The sequence below is a fragment of the Asparagus officinalis genome, chromosome 1, assembly GCF_001876935.1.
Source record: "Asparagus officinalis chromosome 1, Aspof.V1, whole genome shotgun sequence".
Taxonomy (NCBI): domain Eukaryota; kingdom Viridiplantae; phylum Streptophyta; class Magnoliopsida; order Asparagales; family Asparagaceae; genus Asparagus; species Asparagus officinalis.
In genome coordinates this window covers 18398787-18416440 of record NC_033794.1, presented here as the reverse complement: position 1 = coordinate 18416440, position 17654 = coordinate 18398787, and the positions used below count along the sequence as shown (strand labels likewise).

The following is a 17654-nucleotide window of genomic DNA, read 5'->3' as shown; positions in this document are numbered from 1 at the left end:
AAAGTTTGATAGGTGGTGTATCTATTCCATGGTTCTAGGGGAATCACATGTCCTGATGATGTATATTGTTAGTGTTTATATTCCCAGAGACTTTTGTTACTTATGGATATTATGTTTGTTTGGATATGCTTTTGAATATATATTAATATATTTATGTTAGTTCAGACTTGAATTCTTGAATGTATTACGAATGTTTGTTAGTGTATTACTGTTTGAACTCGTCAGTTGTATTGACTAACTTTTTCATGTTTAATTTTTAATTTAATAAATTACTGCATGGGGATGTTCAGGGTAACTCCTACAATACTCGCAAACTAACGACCAACTGATGGGAGGGATCTCCTGAATATGTTTTAATGTGTGAGGAAACATGAAGATTTCATGGGTGAATACTGAGAAGGGACCTAAAAAGAAAGAAACAAAGCACACACAAGTATTTTCTGCATTAAACAAACTGCACAAGTATAACCTTCCCCATAATTACACAGGTTATTGTTTTATCTTTTATTTGTGGCTAAATTTATATTGGAAAGACCCGTTTTATTCATTGTTTAGTTTACAGTCTTTAGCCACTGATTTCATGGATCAATCATAGACAACACCTCAGTCGTTCCATTAATACATAAGAACAGTATTTTTATGAACAAATTGGCCATATATATATATTATATATTATTATATATATATATATATAATATATATATATATATATAATAGCAAGAAGAACATTTGCACAATTCAAAAGAACAAACACAAGTAAGAGCAAACCTGTTGAGTGGACTGCTTAAATAATAGAGGACTGGATTCTGATTCTACGAGTTGATGAGCCTGTCCATAACTAATTCAAGAACTGCAGAAGCATCGACTGTAACAGCAACTTTTACAGTGGGCTTGTTAGACCACTCTGTGATCTCGGCGTACCTGAGAGATTTAAATATTTATTAGTTATAAATATAAAACAAGCATATATTTTTTTATGAAGAGTTCTGGTGAAGAAATATTAAATGAAAATAAAAGGTAACAGGGAAGTGTCACCATATCATCCATGATTATTTGAAAAACTATGAATATAAACTATTAACTTGAAGATGCACAATCCTTTTAGTTCTGTCAACGAGAAGCTCAGAAGATACAATATGAGAAATATATACTGATGTATCCAATAACAAGCTAAGAGAAGCATAGTACAATATCATATAATTTATTCAAGTGAAGAAACAATTAATCTCAAAGTAATAAAACAAATCTAGATGCGATTGATTAATCCCACAAAACTGCCCTGAACATTGTTTTTCACACTAACCCCCAAAATTTTTCCCACAAAACCCCCAAAGCTCCAAGGTGCCTCAAATAACCCCCAAACACTTTTAACTTTTTCCAATAAATCCCTCAAAAAATGTCTCTCACAATTGAAGGACTCTATTATTTGCACATTTGTGTTCTTAACTTGTTTTTGATGGGGCTTCTCTTCTCCTTGCTATTTGGGGGTTTTGTGGGAAACTCTTTTTTTTTTGGGGTGGGGGGGGGGGGATGGGGGGGGTGGGGGGGGGAGGGAGGGGGATGTTAATTGAAAATATTTTTGGATTTTTGTGGGATAAAAAGTTGAGGGGTTTTTTGTGAAAATACCCACTGCTCTTTATTCTTCTTCTTCTTTTATTTACTTTTTTTTTTTTTTTGGTGAGGGGAGCGTCGTGTATGTGTTTTATGTGCTATATGGTGGTGTTTTTTTTTTAAGCTATCCTTGATTCATATCTACATGCAACTGACTTCAAATTACTGGTCCGCAATGCATCCCATTTAACATGTATAAGATAATCTACTGACCTTTTCTTCGTATTGTCAAATATTGTCATTCCTCTTGTGATACCGCTCGTCTGAACCCTTACAACTCCTTCAGTATAGGTCAATAATGATGGATTGACAGCAGCAAGAATTGCAGTTGGATCATGAAGATAAACACCTATATCCATCCAGAAATGCATCAGCATCCAAGGGTTGAATGCTTCCCAATATCAATCAAATATATATTTTTTCATCATCTACAAACCTTGCATTTCATAAGCATCATGATGATATGAGAAGTAGAGAGCCAAGATCTTGCATAAATATTGAGCATATTTTCCTTTGGATTGTGCGAGCTTATCTCGATCAGCCACTGCAATGCACAAATAGTCACATCTAATAACAATTCATTAAGGGAAACTTAGTGGACTTTCTTCACTTCTTATTAGGGTTACTTCGAAATAGTCCCTCAAATCTTTAATGTTTTAAGTTTAATGACCACATCTTTGAAATTTCTATTAGGTCCCCTAAATCATATAAGTATTTTGGAATCACTGCATATCAATTTCAATGATTCACTGAAAATATACCTGAGAAAACAACTTGATGAGTCACATTAAGCCCTACGGCAACAACATCAGCCCCACTGGTGAATACAATATCAGCCGCATCCGGATCACCAAAAATCTGCTAATTCATTTTCACAAACCAAGAATTAACTGCTATTTACGAAAATAACAAATTTTTACTAAGACTAAAATAGCAAAGTGATATAATCACTAAGAGGAGACCTACAAAGACTTATATATTATAATAGCCAGGATAGGGGACATGCACATATGCTTGTTTGGGAAGAATACACATTTATTAGGAAGCAATGTATACAAACCATTTTTTTCTCAATTTCAAAATTTTTTGGAAACTAGAAAATACTTAGAGATGTTTGACTATTGTTAAATGGAAACATCATAAGGTCAAGAATGACGCACTTAAAATAAAATGCAGCAATTACATTTTGCCACTTGTGTAGAAGACTTGCTAGTTTAGCATGTAAAATGGAATCTAGCTGAAAATTCTTGCAGAAAATTCTAGTACAAGGTTCAATTGGAAGCAGAAATTTCATGATGATTTGGGTTCAAATATCCATAATATATTCTGTTGTAATGAACCAAAGGTTCTGCTTCCCCCTATCCTTGAAGCATCCAAGAGCCAAGTGGCAACCTCCATTTCTTGTTACAAAACAGCTAGTTTTTCCTTGCATTTTAATATTACTTTTTTACATTATACTATTTGATTTTGTTTGCTGCTCTCCTCTCCCGCTGTTTGTGTGTAGATGTATACTCACAATTTCATAGAATCAAGTTGTTACCCACTGGATATTGGGACTAATTAAGCATTATATAACAATGAGCATCTCTGTGATGTGTATGATAGCCTACAAACTTTTTGTTCACCTTTTAACAACAAATAACAAGAGCACTCCTTCCACAAAACATACACATAAAACACAAACATACACATAGAACACCTCATGTCATTTCCAAATAAATTTAGATTTATTCTAAGAGATCTCCTTATTCCATATCCTTATAATGTTATTACCTTTTGTTATAGAAATAGTAGCAGGCATTTGCAAATTATACCCCTATTTGTTTTGGAGTTGTAATATTGTTTGAAGCTCCTGAAGAAGAATCCTCGCAGTGACTCTCACAATTGACCCAAGTCTCTTGACAATCAGAAGTGCAAGACCATAGCGCGGACTTGCACTTCTTAATGCACTCATAACCAGGGGGAGACGTTTGGCATGTTGCTTGCTGAGCAACTAAAGTTATCACAAATAGAACGACAAGGATCCGAAGAATTTGATGGTCAGCCATGATAGTGTTATCTAGGAATTGCTAGTGTATATTATGTTCCTTAAGCGAGCTAGGGTTTGCGTATGTATATATAGAGTGGAGAATTTGAATGAGTACCATGTTAGTAATGATTGACCAAATCAACCAAAAACATATGCACAAATTAAAAGAATAATGGTCATGCTTGCGACTATTAATGAGATTTAATTTTGCCTATTAAATGGCTATCATTTTGTAATTAATAAGAATTATTTTGAGGCTGAGTTGGGGTGGATGGGTGAAGAAAGCCTCCATAAATTGGAGTGTTCTCTGAGAATAGAAAACACAAAAGAAAAGAAAAAGAACCCTCTTCACCACAATCAAAAACATGTGCACAAATTGAGAAAAGAATGACCATTTATTGGGCTGTTAATTAGATCTAATTTGGGCTATTAAATAGCTTTTATTTTGTAATTAATAAGAATTATTTTGAGGCTGATTTGGGGTGGAGGTGATTGGGTGAAGAAAGCCTCTATAAATTAGAGTGTTTCTAAGAATAGAGAACATAGAAGAAAAGAAACATAACCCCTTCACCGGAGCCGTAAAAAGAAATACCCTAACCTCTTCTCCTTAGTCAAGTAGAACTCAAAACTAGAACTGAGATAATTTTTGGATAAAAATTTATAATGTTAGTTAGCTAGAATTAGAACTAGGATAAAATTATATTGTGTTAGTCAATTAGAACTGGGATAGTTGTACAACATTAGCCTACTTTTTTCCATTTCTGTATATAAAAGTGAGATTTCTAGTCTCTCAAATTATCACAAGTTTTACCCTAGAACTAGTTGGTAAAAAGGTAGAACTCTCTTATTATCATGATTATTATTTTTCACATTTCTTTCCTTTTCTTCATCCCCTCTCTTTACCTCCTATGGTCACTGCCATCATTAGATTATGCCATTAGATTGGATCATCTCTCCTCCTCTTATTCCTCTTTATATATGTAATTTCCTTTTTCCACCAAATATTATACCTCTATGATTAGTTTAAAGTAAAACTTAATAACACCATAATTTATAAAATATTAAATATAACTGAAATTGAGATATGAAAGACGAGACTTGGAGTAAACAAAAGAAAATAGGGAAATAAATTATTTTTTAGATTTATACTATAATAACAATTCAAAAAATAAAACTTATAAATTATTATAATAGTTATTAAAAATATATTGTAGTCTTACCAAAAGTCATTCCATAGTAACTAATATTATTTTACAAACATCTACTAATCAATAATGGCAAGTTAAAAAATATGTAAGTCATTAGTTATATCATCAAATGCTTAGATTGTACAAATTATCCCACAAGTATCTCACTTCAAAAAATTATTCCTAACTATCCCAATAAAATATCTCACTTTTAACAATTATTTCAATTCCTATGAAAATGTTCAAAGTGACTAACCCCCTTTCTAAAGAGTATCAGAGCTGTCCAACAACCTAACTTTCTATCTCAAATTCCTAGGCCTTTTGTTCTATTTGTCTTCTTTCTAGGCCTAAGTCAGAGTTTTATCTATTTCCTCACTACAAAAATCTCCTACTAAAATAATCATGTGATCTTCACTCATCCCAACCTGTGAACTTTCGCTAGCCAACATTTTTAACTATTATTTTTTGGTACTAATTTGTGTTGTTGTATCCTCTCCAATCGAAGAGCCGCACGACAAGTGATCTAACCCTCAATCCTATGCTGACTGCTCCATCTCCTACGACCTCTGACCGCATCATTTGTGACCAACTCTTTTTATTTGAGCAGACTACCCTCACGTCATGTAGTAAAAATCCGTAATACAATCAGCTCATCCTCATCCGATCCACACCACAATAATGCTCTCTGATGATGATAGCTAAGAAATCTTTATTCTCGATAGCATAAAAATTTTGGTTTGCTCGCGATATGATCTCCCCCCACAATTTGCATACATATCAACAAGAGTGTAGTGGCAAGAATTGTATTGAGCTCAACCTTGTTCACCTTGATGAATTTATGGACCCTACTCTCCTCGATCCAATGCACCCAAATGCCCGCAAACCAAGATCATGCTAACTATAGTCGCATCAGTTGGTTTCACACTAAAACGCTACATCCCATCAAACAACTCAAACGCTTTTATCACAATTCCAGCTCTGTGCATAGCAAGCAAGCATTGTGTTCCAAGACACAAGATCATGACAAGGCATCTCTCTAAACACTCTCAAAGCTTCCTCAACATCTCCACACTTGTTATAACTACAAAAATTAAGTTCCAGGAAACCAAATTTCTCCTCAGCATTTTATCAAACACCTCATTGGCTTTCTTTAAATCCCCAACAAGCAAATACTCATTAACCATTGTGTTCCATGAACAATATTTCCAGCACCCCATACGATCAAAAACCAATCTCGCAAGCTCGACCTCCCTACACTTGACCAGTCCATCCAACATTAAGTTCCAACAAACAATCTGATGAATAGAACAAACATCAAACACCGTCCTTCACCACAACAGCATACATATGAATAAAACTGCTTTGGATATATGGGTCATAATTGAGTCCAGTTCTGACAATGTTGACATGAAGAATGAGGCCATTGGTGACGAGGGAGGAGGAGCATGCTTTGAGGTGAAAAAGGAAAGGTGAAGTTATTGGGCTATGTTTGAGTTTAATGCCGGAAACTGTAAAGAAAGCGAGGGCTTTGATTGGCGATTTTTTGACGACGAGGCTGCAGATGAAGACATTGTAGTGGAAAATAGCAGGAAACTGGAGGTTGGGAAATTGCTTGAGGATTTTGGTGTGGATTTGGTTGAGATATTTGGGGCTCTTGCATGATTTGAGGGAGTGGAGATGATGAAAATATCGTAGTTATCATCAGATGTAATCAGGAATTCTTCAGTTTGACATTCTAACAAATAGCTTATGGGTAATAGTCATTACTTCAATGTTATTCTATCTTTCTCCAATTTGATGCTCAGTATAGTTATATATTTGGGTAAATTCCCCCTAATAACATTCAAAATGCTTTTTAATGTTGTTTTTTTGTTCTAATTTATAGGGGTTATCTACAAAACTCAAAAAAACTACCAGGATTCTTTGCAATTTTATAAAAGTTATTTTGTCTGAGCACGATTTTGTAATTTCATAGGGATTAACTGCAAAACACTGAAAGTTTATGAGGGTGTAGTGTTTTACACTATATATTAGATACAAATGTTTTGTAAACTTGTGAAAATTAGAAGTAACTGCAGTAGATTTGGTAGCCTTGACAAATGGTATGTATTGGTTGGAAATAAAGCAGCAAATGTTTATATTTCAATTGTTTAATTGAGAACATTTTAATTAAAAGGTTTTTTTAAGATATTAGTGCCTCAAATCCTAACCAATTCTATATTAGTCCCCCAAATCTTTAAAATTGCTCATGCCTCCCTCAAATTCTAAGTGATATTATAATTTGGTCCCTCATTGATCAAAATACCCCTCTACTTAGGTGTTTGGAGTTTGGAAGGTAGAGAATATAAGCTGAGGGGTAGTTTGTTAATTGTTATTGATGGATCAATTTGCAAAACCCCTTAAGACTTAAGAGACAAACGAGCAATTTCAAATAATTGAGGGACTAATAAAAAATTATTGAAGATTTTGGAAACTAATATCTAAAAAAATGCTAACTAGAAATGGTCAATAAACATATAATATGTAAAAGAAAAAAATACTGCAAACAAATGTTTCATCCAATTTGATAGAGCCAAAGATGCAACCTCAAAAGGAAGGAAATTAAAGCATCATTTTAGCTCATAAAAAAAATTTAATCTCAAATAGGCAAATTATATATCTTATCTCATTGTATGATAAATTCATGTATATTTTCCCCAAATTACATTTAAATCAAAAATTGAACTTTCATTCAAATTACATTTCAGAAAATAAAATTGCAAATACCAAAACGATGAACATGAAGCCAATTTCCTGTGACATTTATTATTGTAATATTTGCTTCAATTCATTTTCACAGCAAACCAAAAAACCCTCCCATATATAGTAGATCAATTTATTACTCTAAGGGTATCAAGAACTTAGTTATGACAATTTAGGGGTTATTCGGTTCATTTCTAACCATAAATAAAAATGAAATCATTTCCTGACAAAGAACTCATTTACAATGGTTTCGTTATGATTCTTATTCTTAGAAAGCTTTTCATTGTGTGGTTAATCACAAGTTGAAGATGGAAAGCCGATTGCAAATAGGAAATTGGGAATGCTAGATTGCTACCTATTTCCCTTCCAACCACTAAAATGGGGTCTTTTTTTAATTATGTTGTGATGCCTAATTAGAATGTGTAGGGCCTCCGAAAATACCTTTTTCGTTTCGACTATAATCAATTGACTTAAGTATCAAAGGAGATTCAGTCAGAAGTTAACAATCTCTTGACATGTTTGCTCGTGCTCACAAGCATAACTGTCAGATCCCAACAGCTCAGAAACAAGCCGAGCCAGACCCTCTCAAGAACACCAAACCGGCCCCTGCTTCAGCAATCTCCAAAAATACTCCATAGTCCATCCACCAGTAACCCCCCACCCCACCCAAAAAAAAACAAAAGGTTTTGCTTCCCTGTATCCTTGAAGCGTCCAAGAGCCAAGTTGCAACCTTCATTTCTTGTTACGAAACAACTAGTCTGTCCCCTATAGTTCAGTATTACTTTTTTATTACATTAAACTATTTGATTTTGTTTGCTGCTCTCCTCACCCTCTGTTTGTGTGTAGATATGTACTCACAAATTCATAGAGTCAAATAGTTACCCAGTGGATATTGGGACTAATTAAGCATTATATAACAATGAGCATCTGTGTGAAGCGCATGATAGCCTACAACCTTTTTATTCACCTTTAACAACAAATAACAAGAGCACTCCTTCCACAAAACATACATATAAAACACCTCATGTCATTTCTATATAAACTTAGATTAAATGGCTTTTATTTTGTAATTAATAAGAATTATTTTGAGGCTGACCGGTGTAGGTGGGTGAAGAAAGCCTCTATAAATTGGAGTGTTCTTAAGAATAGAAAACACAGAAGAAAAGAAAAAGAACCCCTTCACTACAACCAAAAACATGTGCACAAATTAAGAGAATAATGGTCATTTATTGGGCTGTTAATGAGATTTAATTTGGGCTATTAAATAGCTCTTATTTTATAATTAATAAGAATTATTTTGAGGCTGATTTCCGGTGAATGGGTGAAGAAAGCCTCCATAAATTGGGGTGTGCTATGAGAATAGAAAGCAAGGAAGAAAAGAAGAAGAACACCTTGTCGTCGCAACCAAAAACATGCCCACGAATTAAGAAAATAATGGCCATTTATTGGGCTGTTAATGAGATTTAATTTGGGTTATCAAATAGCTTTTATTTTGTAATTGATAAGAATTATTTTGAGGCTGATTTGGGGTGGAGGTGATTGGGTGAAGAAAGCCTCTATAATCCAAGGATACCGGGAAGCAGATGCTTTTGGTTCATTGCACATAGAATGAATTATTCACTGTCTTTCAACTCTGAATTGTTCCACTGTTACCTTAAAGAGTAATTATAGTTATAGCTTTTGCCTTAATTCTTCGACCACTTTCATCATACAGAAAATGGGTAGACACATCAAAAGCAATAATAAGATGAATACATACATTAGCCTCTGCTGCTGGGTTAACATTCCCGTTAACTGAAAAGGCACCACCAAGAATAACTATTTGCCCAATCTTTTGTGCAAATGCAGGATCAAGTTCAATGGCCTGATATAAGATAGGACAAGTAGCAAATATTAGCTAGAATAGTCATATTCAAAAGGATCGCGGATAGACCCCCTACACTATTGCCAAATTGAATTTACTACCCCTGTAGTTCTATTGTTGCAGATAGACACCCTGAGTGAAATTTTTTAACCGTTTTCAGGGGTTTTATCTCCAGCAATGTATTTTCACACAGGAGGTTTATCTGCAACAGTAAAAGTATTTCAGGGATCTATCTGCAAGAATAGAACTACAGGGGCAGTAAGTTCAGTTTGGCGCTAGTACAGAGGGTTTATCTACAATTAATCCTGTTCAAAATGTAAGTCCAAGTAAACTAGACTCACCAAGGCAATATTTGTAAGTGGCCCAAGAGCAACAACTGTAATTTTTCCAGGATGAAGATTAGCTTGTTCAACGAGAAAAGCTGGTCCAGATTGATCAATAGGCTTCCCTTTCGGAGGAGAAAAGTTTTGGTTCCCGAGCCCATCCGAACCATGCACAAAATCAGCTACTCGAAGCTTTGTACCTTTCTTTTATACAATAACAAATAAAGTAAGATAAATTGTTGCAATTTGAAAAAAAGCAACAAGTCCCAACATGCAAACGCATTGTAAAATCTAAATATAATCTGCAGTGTCAGATGACATCATGCAAGTAAGGGTTGAAAGGTACTTTTAATCTTTCATATAAATAAACCAAAAGTCTGATGAACAAGTAGAGATTACTCCTAGGGTTGCTTTTTTTATTGAGAACCATTCACAACATTAATTTTAATGGTTTTTGGTAGTATTAAAATTTAAGCCATTCTAAGTAGCATCTATACACAATAAATTGTGGAAATATTTAAGTAAAAGTTGTATCCAGGTTCTTTTGCCAGCAATTTAGCTCATACAGACCATTAAAGTATGCATTAAATGGCATATTCTTCATATAAAAGAAGGAAAGAGGAGATTGTATTAATTATAAAATTATATCTTACAAAACCATAAATTATAAAAATTCAAGGCGTACCGTGAATGTTACATGAGAACCTTCAGCAACTGGAATATCACTCCTCTCTGCAAACTCCAACTAAACCGATGAATGAAGTAAGAAAGCATCAGATTCCGGTGCACATAAATAAATTATAAACTCAGCTTCACGAACCTTTTGATATCAAGTACAGATTACAGAAGAAAATTGCGGATGGATTGATATATGATTAAGTGAAGAAAAGGAGAATATTGGACAAAGAGTACTAGAATAAATGGGTACTACATTCCCTAAATGCATTAATGAGCATAATTTTGTGCATGAATCAGTTGCATAGAAAGTTCAGCTTCTAAAAGAAAAGACCTAGTTTTTCGTCATTGATAAACATGCGAACCATTTCAAAGAACTGCCATGGACTAACACTACATCAGACATCTCCTCCATCCACTGCATGTAAATTCCCCTCAAGGATAATACATGAGGAAATAGTAAAGGTTTCCAACTAATCATATAAGCATTACTCCCTACCCTCATTTAGATATCTCCAAAAATTTTTACTACTTACAAGCATTTGAAAGGGATTTGAAAAGAATAAGGTTTTTTACCTTAGTCCCTAGATATTTAATATTTTGAAACTAGTCATTTAAATTGCTATTAAGTCCCCCAATGTTTATATCTTGCTATGGCTAATCTTGACTGAGCAATTTGAAACAACTTATAAGAAGTAGGGGACCTAGTACCAATTTCAATGATTTGAGGGACAAAATTTGAAACAACTTATAAGTTATAAGAATTGGGTAAGCAATTTGAATTATTTAAGTGTACTAGTTTCAAACTATTACAGATAAGGGGATCTTTTTTCCAAGCCTACACCTTGCAACATGTCAAAAAATATAATGATAATATCATTCTATCACTGACATTTACCTCGAGCTTTCAGACATGTTAGAAACTTAAAGAAGGCAATGTGAGAAATACTGCAAACAAGAATTGAGCAAAATTATACAATTAATGGCACCATGATTTACCTCTTCCTGTTTTCTTCCATCCAACTCACACCCACTTCAAATTGAGAAAATACAACAACAAATACACTAAGACCCCACCAATAATTTACATCAAATAAATGAAAAAATCAACTACTTTTGCGCAAAATTACCAGATGCAAAGCGTTTCTTGTGGCCAGAGTGGTATAAACATTGCCATAGATCGTGGTCAAGCCGATCACCTCAACCTCAGGCGATTGAAGTGCTACAAAAATCGCCATGGCATCATCTAAATACCAAATAAATTTGACCCAATTGGATTAATTAACGAATTTAGCAAAATAATGATGATAAAAGATAAACTAACGATGAATCAAAAATTAAGGGATTACCGATTCCTGGGTCAGTGTCGATGATGATCTTCTTCTTCTCTGCTTCACCCATTGATTGAAAGAGAGGGCGAGAGAGACAGAATGGAAAATGAAGACTGAAGTTAATCTCTTGCACTAAAGTCTTCTTTCAACTGTTTCTAATTTGGGGGTTTGCCTAAATGCTACTTAAATTTATCTTATTTGCAAATTTACCCCACTTTTGCATGTTTACTGATTTTATTATACATTGATTTCCATACTCATTTTACTTAAAACGGCTAAAATTAACAAATTGGTATTCCTAGGAGGGCACACTCACCGGTTGGATACTTTTAGCTTTTTGCTGATGACTTTAAGATATAATTACAAAATACTTGCAGCAGCAATAAGCTAGCCCCAACAAAAATTCGTATTAATACCTTAGTACTGCTAGGGAAACTAAAAATATCAAATCCAAAAAAATGCCCTACTAAACTTTCCAGTTTTATAGTTTAGCCAACTTAAAAATATTGTCGTGAGTACCCTAATGGTCTAGAACGTAGGTTTTTCCCTGGTGCAAAAGCCCAAATGGCTAGACCAAATCCTCGGCAATAAACTATAGGTTGGATAAAATTATATGAGACCCCTTCTCCACAAAGGTTACGCCGGCTTAGGATTTAAAGTTTGATTTGCTTTTAGGATCAAATACCCTGACAAATTGGACAACTACAGTGGATTGGATATATATGCTGAAAACTCTTTTATGTTTTTTTAGGAAGCAGGAGGATATTTTTAGCGATTGTAGTGTAAACTACCAAATAAAATGAATTTGGTAATATATAACTGAAAAAAAAACTCTTTTAATTTTTACCCCTTCTGTTGGAGAAGGAAGTTCGCAAGAAAGTAAAAAAAAAAGCAAAAGAATGGAAAAGTAAAATACTTAAAACTTACAAGGACCAATACGGAATAAATCCTTGCATAACCGCATAAAGAAGAGGAAGCGGATCTGAATCTGCCGTCGTGGTCCCCAACTCACCAACTCGCATGGCGATTGTCATCAACCCCAAATTCAAAGCCCATTAATTAATTGCCTCGAAATTCAAAAAAGCAAGAAAACCCTCGTCTTTTTCCAACGGATCTCTGTCATTTGAATGAATGAATGAGAGAACAGAGAGAAACGAGAGAGAGAGAGTGAGCGGCCATGAACAGAGCAACGAAGCTCGAGAGGAAAAGCTCGGAGAATTCATCGAAGAAGAAGAAACCGAGCCCAAGAAACCCACTGAAGGATCTCAATTCGACTTGTATCAATCCTCGGATCTCTGGTGAAGCCCCAAGAGGAGGATGTTTTAGCTTCTTTGGATCGAATTCGTCGTCGTCGTTGTCGAGGCCTCGATTGACGACGCCGAGATCAGCTCCCACCAATTCCAGAACCCTAGCGTCAAGTAACCCTAAATTGAAAGAAAACCCTGAGATTCTGGGGTCGAAGGTGAAGCGAAACCGAGATAAGCCCGGATCGAAAGATACGATTTTGGGAAATGGGTCTTCGTCTAAAGGTGAAAACCCTGATCCTAGCCTTAGTTTTGATGTAAATTTGGAGAAAAATGGATGCTTGAATTCTAACCCTCACATAAGATTTGAAGTTGATCGGGAGAAAAATAGTAGGTTTCTGAATGAAATGCCATCGAGGTCTTGCTTAAATTCGACTCCTGAGAAAAGTTTCTTAGGGTTCAGCCCAGAATTAGATTTGCAAACTAAGGAAATAGAGCGGAATTTATCAAATACACCAAATTCAAATACAACACCTCCAATTCAAGCTTCGATTTCGCCGGAAATGGGTTGTGGATCCAATGTACTTCCGACTCCGGCATGTTTTGCTGCCGGTCATGTGATCACCGGGGTTCAAGATAGAAGAAAATGCCGGCCAAGGGGAATCCTTACTGTGGGCGGAAGTTGTGGGTTTTCTGATGAGTCTAGGGTTTCCTCTGCAGTGCCTCCTGTTGCTGATGCTTCGATTCAATGGCTTTCTTCGCCTCCGGGGAATGTCAATGGCAGCTCTAGTTTTAAAGCTGATGAAGCTTCTGTCAACTGGTTTGTTCCTCCTATTGGTGATTTAGAGGAGCAGAGTGGTCCAAAGGTCACACCTTTCAGAATTAGAGATTCATCTGATCTTGCCTTTTGGAGGTTTTCACCTACTATCCCCAGTACTTTAAGATCACCTGAACTTGATGGAATACTAGGACTCAGCTCACCAGACTTTGAAACCACACCATTATCAGGCAATGAGATTCGGAGAACTCCAAGTTCTAATAGCAGTATTAGTCCTTTTTCAGCTATAGTGCGAAGAGCAGCGCCACCGAAATCAGGGTTTAGGGTTTCAAGACCCCAAGAAGAGAGAGGAGGATATCGATATGGTACTGCTTCAGAAGGTACACCGGCTTCTTGGGATTCTTGGATTGAGGTTAATGGTACTTCTACACCATCATCTTATTCAAAATCAAGAAGAAACAGGATATTGTCTCCATTTAAGTTGGATTCTATGGCAGAGGTTTTTGAAAGCGTGAAATTATCTCCCAAGAAAGATGCCTGTGATCTTAGTTTTCAGTTTGGATGTCCTGGTACACCTTTAAATTCTGTTGATTTAGCTTGTTTCAAAAAGCCCTCAGGTGAAGAAACTTCTAAAGATAAGGATTTATATGGGTCTGAATTGAGAATATCATGGAGGGATGGACTTGTAAGCAGGATTTTTGAGATGGGTGAGCTTGATTATTGCCAATGTCTCTCAGATAATGAAGAAAATGCCAGTTGTGTTGAAGGAGAGAACAAGCGTGACACAAAAAATAAGAGCTTGGTGTTAGAGGAAGAAACTAATAAACACATACAAAGTGGTTCGGGGTCTTTTGAATTCCCTTTTGGTGGAATCGGCGTTCAGGAAAATGAAGCGAAGGTTGGTCCTCCAGGATCCAATTTATGTGCGGAGTCTTTTAGCACTGATGGTGGTCTAATTTCTTCTGGAGATTCTGATTGGACTCTTTTCTACAAGAACCACTTATTTGAAGTATGACATGCTTTACTTAAACCCTTTGTTTTTTTCTGTTCTAATTTTCAGAATGTTTAATAAGAAATTCAGAAGTGTGAGCATTTCTGAGACTTGTATCTGTAACTTCTAGTGATCTATGAATGATTTTTTTTAAGATCTTTTCTGTATGTCTTATTGATGGTTGTTGTGTTTTTAAATTACAAAATGTATAGGTGTAAACCATTTGGTCATTTTGCTTGAGCTGCATGATTATAAAGGTTAGGTTTGCATGGAAAGCTTGCCTTTTCTTGTATAAGGCTTTGGAGGATGTTGACGCTTAGGTTTAGGGAAGCTTTAAGTATATAAATCATCTCAATCCTCAAGCTTATGATGAAGAATTGCGAACAATTAGGCACTTTTATGATGTTGGTATTAGTTTTAGATACCTTTATTTCTCAACCATTTGAAATTTCTGCTTATTCAAGGCGCCAGAGAGTTTGTTTGTTCAAGCTGGACCGGTGATTTTTTTTAATTAAACTTAAGAACACAGGAGGGAGAAGTGTAGTTTACACTCAAAGGTTAAAAAATATTTGTTAACAGTGACTTTTTTGCGGAAATGATTTTGTTTCTTGTTACATAAGTTGCCAGTTCCAGTCCTTGTTAAAGTACTACCATGACCATGCAGGTATTTTGGGAATTATGTTTCATAAATAACCTGTGTTTTTTTTTTCTTATGTGCTACCTTCTTTGCATTTGGATCAACATTTGGTACTCTGGTATCGAATTTGTTCTTTTGCTTAAAAGCTCTGAGCATTCCATTGTTGTATGAGCAAGGAACCGTTATGATGCTAGCATTTCAAAAGACCATATGATGTAGGTTTCCTCTAATTCTGTAGTTCCTTGTGTGTTTTGATTTCAAAGTGAAATTCTTGCAGTGGGATAATGGTCAAGATGACTGGTTCATATAGTTGTACCGGTTTCTGTATTTTCTAGAAATATCCACACATGGTCACTATATTATTTCTGGGTTCAGTGAAATTATGGTGTAATCTATGTGAGCTTTTGACAATATGCTAATTTAGCTAGTAAGAGTCAAGTTGCCTTCATAATGATATTCTCACTCCTTAGTCCATAATTTAGCTAATTTTTTCTGGGTTCAGTATTATATTGCTGGGTTATAGGATAACATGGATTGCACCTTTGACCTCAAAAGCTTATTTCAGAAATCCATACATTTATTCATGTATCATTTTATTAATGAATAAGGTGAGAAACCAGTATATCGTATCTTCCTAAACCAAAGAAATATCCTCACTCCTTTCATAATGTGGATGAATTGTATAAGCCTCTACACTAATCGTGACAATTATATATTTATGCATACAATATGGAAGAAATAACCATATGTTCCCTATCATTAACTGAGAGTATGCATAAAAAGCATACATTTATTTATATATCATTTTTGTTAATGATTCTAAGGTGAAAATCCACCATATTTCATAATTTGGATGAAATGTATAATCCCCATTAATTGTGACAATTATTTATAGACCCTGGACACAATAGGGAGGAAGTAACCATATGCATGAACAAGATATTGCCCTTATTACAGATATATAATATTTGAGAATATTGAAGAATTTCCTTTTTTTTTTCACTCTTAATTAAAATCGGTCCTACATCTGTATATATACAAAAAAAAGTCTAATAAAGAAAATAACTAACTAGCTTGATTCTTTCCTAAATATTAGGAAACAGAATCATAGGAAAAGATCACAACCGATCTCTCCTTTTATTCCTAAAAAACTTTCCTAAAAAATAAATTCCCTAACTTTGACTTCTGAATATTCAACACTCCTCTCAAGCTGGAGAATATATACCATATAATCCCAGCTTGCAAATTAAGTCTTCAAAGTTAGGTCTAGGTAGAGCTTTGGTGAGGATGCCTGCAGTTTGTTGCTTGGTAGGAATGTAGTTCAATTTAACAGTCTCACTAGTCACCTTCTCTGTGATGAAGTGTCTGTCAATTTCAACGTGCTTAGTCCTATCATGATGCACGGGATTCTTAGCTATGCTGATAGCACCCTGATTATCACACATCATCAGAATAGGAGATGAACTCATTTGTCCCAGTTCACTAAGGACCCTTTTTATCCAAATCCCTTCACAAATTCCCTGTGCCAGTGCTCTGTACTCAGCTTCTGCACTACTTCTAGCTACCACTGATTGCTTCTTGCTCCTCCACGTAACAAGATTACCCCAGACAAAAGAACAGTACCCAGAAGTTGATCGTCTGTCAATGATGTTTCCTGCCCAATCTGCATCTGAATACACTTCAATGTCACGATTCTCTGTCTTTCTAAAGAATAGGTCTTTCCCTGGTGTCATCTTCAAGTATCTAAGAATCCTGTAGACTACTTCCATGTGTTCCTCTGTAGGACTATGCATGAATTGACTTACAACACTCACTGCAAAACCAATATCTGGCTGAGTGTGTGAAAGATAAATCAGGCGTCCAACAAGTCGCTGTATCTCCCCTTGTCTACAGGTGTACTTTCTTTCTTGGTGCTAAGTTTCTTCTGACTGTCTATAGGAGTATCAACTGGTTTGCATCCAAGCATACTGGTCTCCTTAAGAAGATCTAGAATATATTTCCTTTGAGAAACAACAATGCCCTTCCTTGATCTAGCCACTTCCATTCCAAGGAAATATTTAAGATTTCCAAGATCTTTAACTTCAAATTCTTCTGACAAATACTTCTTCAAATTCTGTAATTCCTCCACATCATTCCCAGATAGAATAATATCATCGACATAGACTATCAATATAGCAATTTTCCCAGAATGAGATTTCTTGAGAAACAAAGTATGATCAGCCTGACCCTGTATGTAGCCAAG

General features: G+C 35.2%; 2 protein-coding genes across 2 annotated transcripts; one reads left to right on the top strand and one right to left on the bottom strand.

The window, feature by feature from the left end:
- Positions 722-11924, bottom strand: LOC109820086 (probable uridine nucleosidase 2). Its single transcript, XM_020386159.1, has 9 exons — positions 11781-11924; positions 11562-11677; positions 10442-10501; positions 9775-9960; positions 9329-9433; positions 2373-2469; positions 2048-2155; positions 1825-1960; positions 722-921 (listed from the first exon to the last, which is right to left on the bottom strand). The coding sequence occupies exons 1-9, from the start codon at positions 11830-11832 to the stop codon at positions 813-815; spliced, it is 969 nt and encodes a 322-aa protein (XP_020241748.1). The 5' UTR covers positions 11833-11924; the 3' UTR covers positions 722-812.
- LOC109820075 lies at positions 12770-14933 on the top strand. Its single transcript, XM_020386148.1, has one exon. It carries the CDS (start codon positions 12940-12942, stop codon positions 14797-14799), a length of 1860 nt encoding a protein of 619 aa, XP_020241737.1. The 5' UTR covers positions 12770-12939; the 3' UTR covers positions 14800-14933.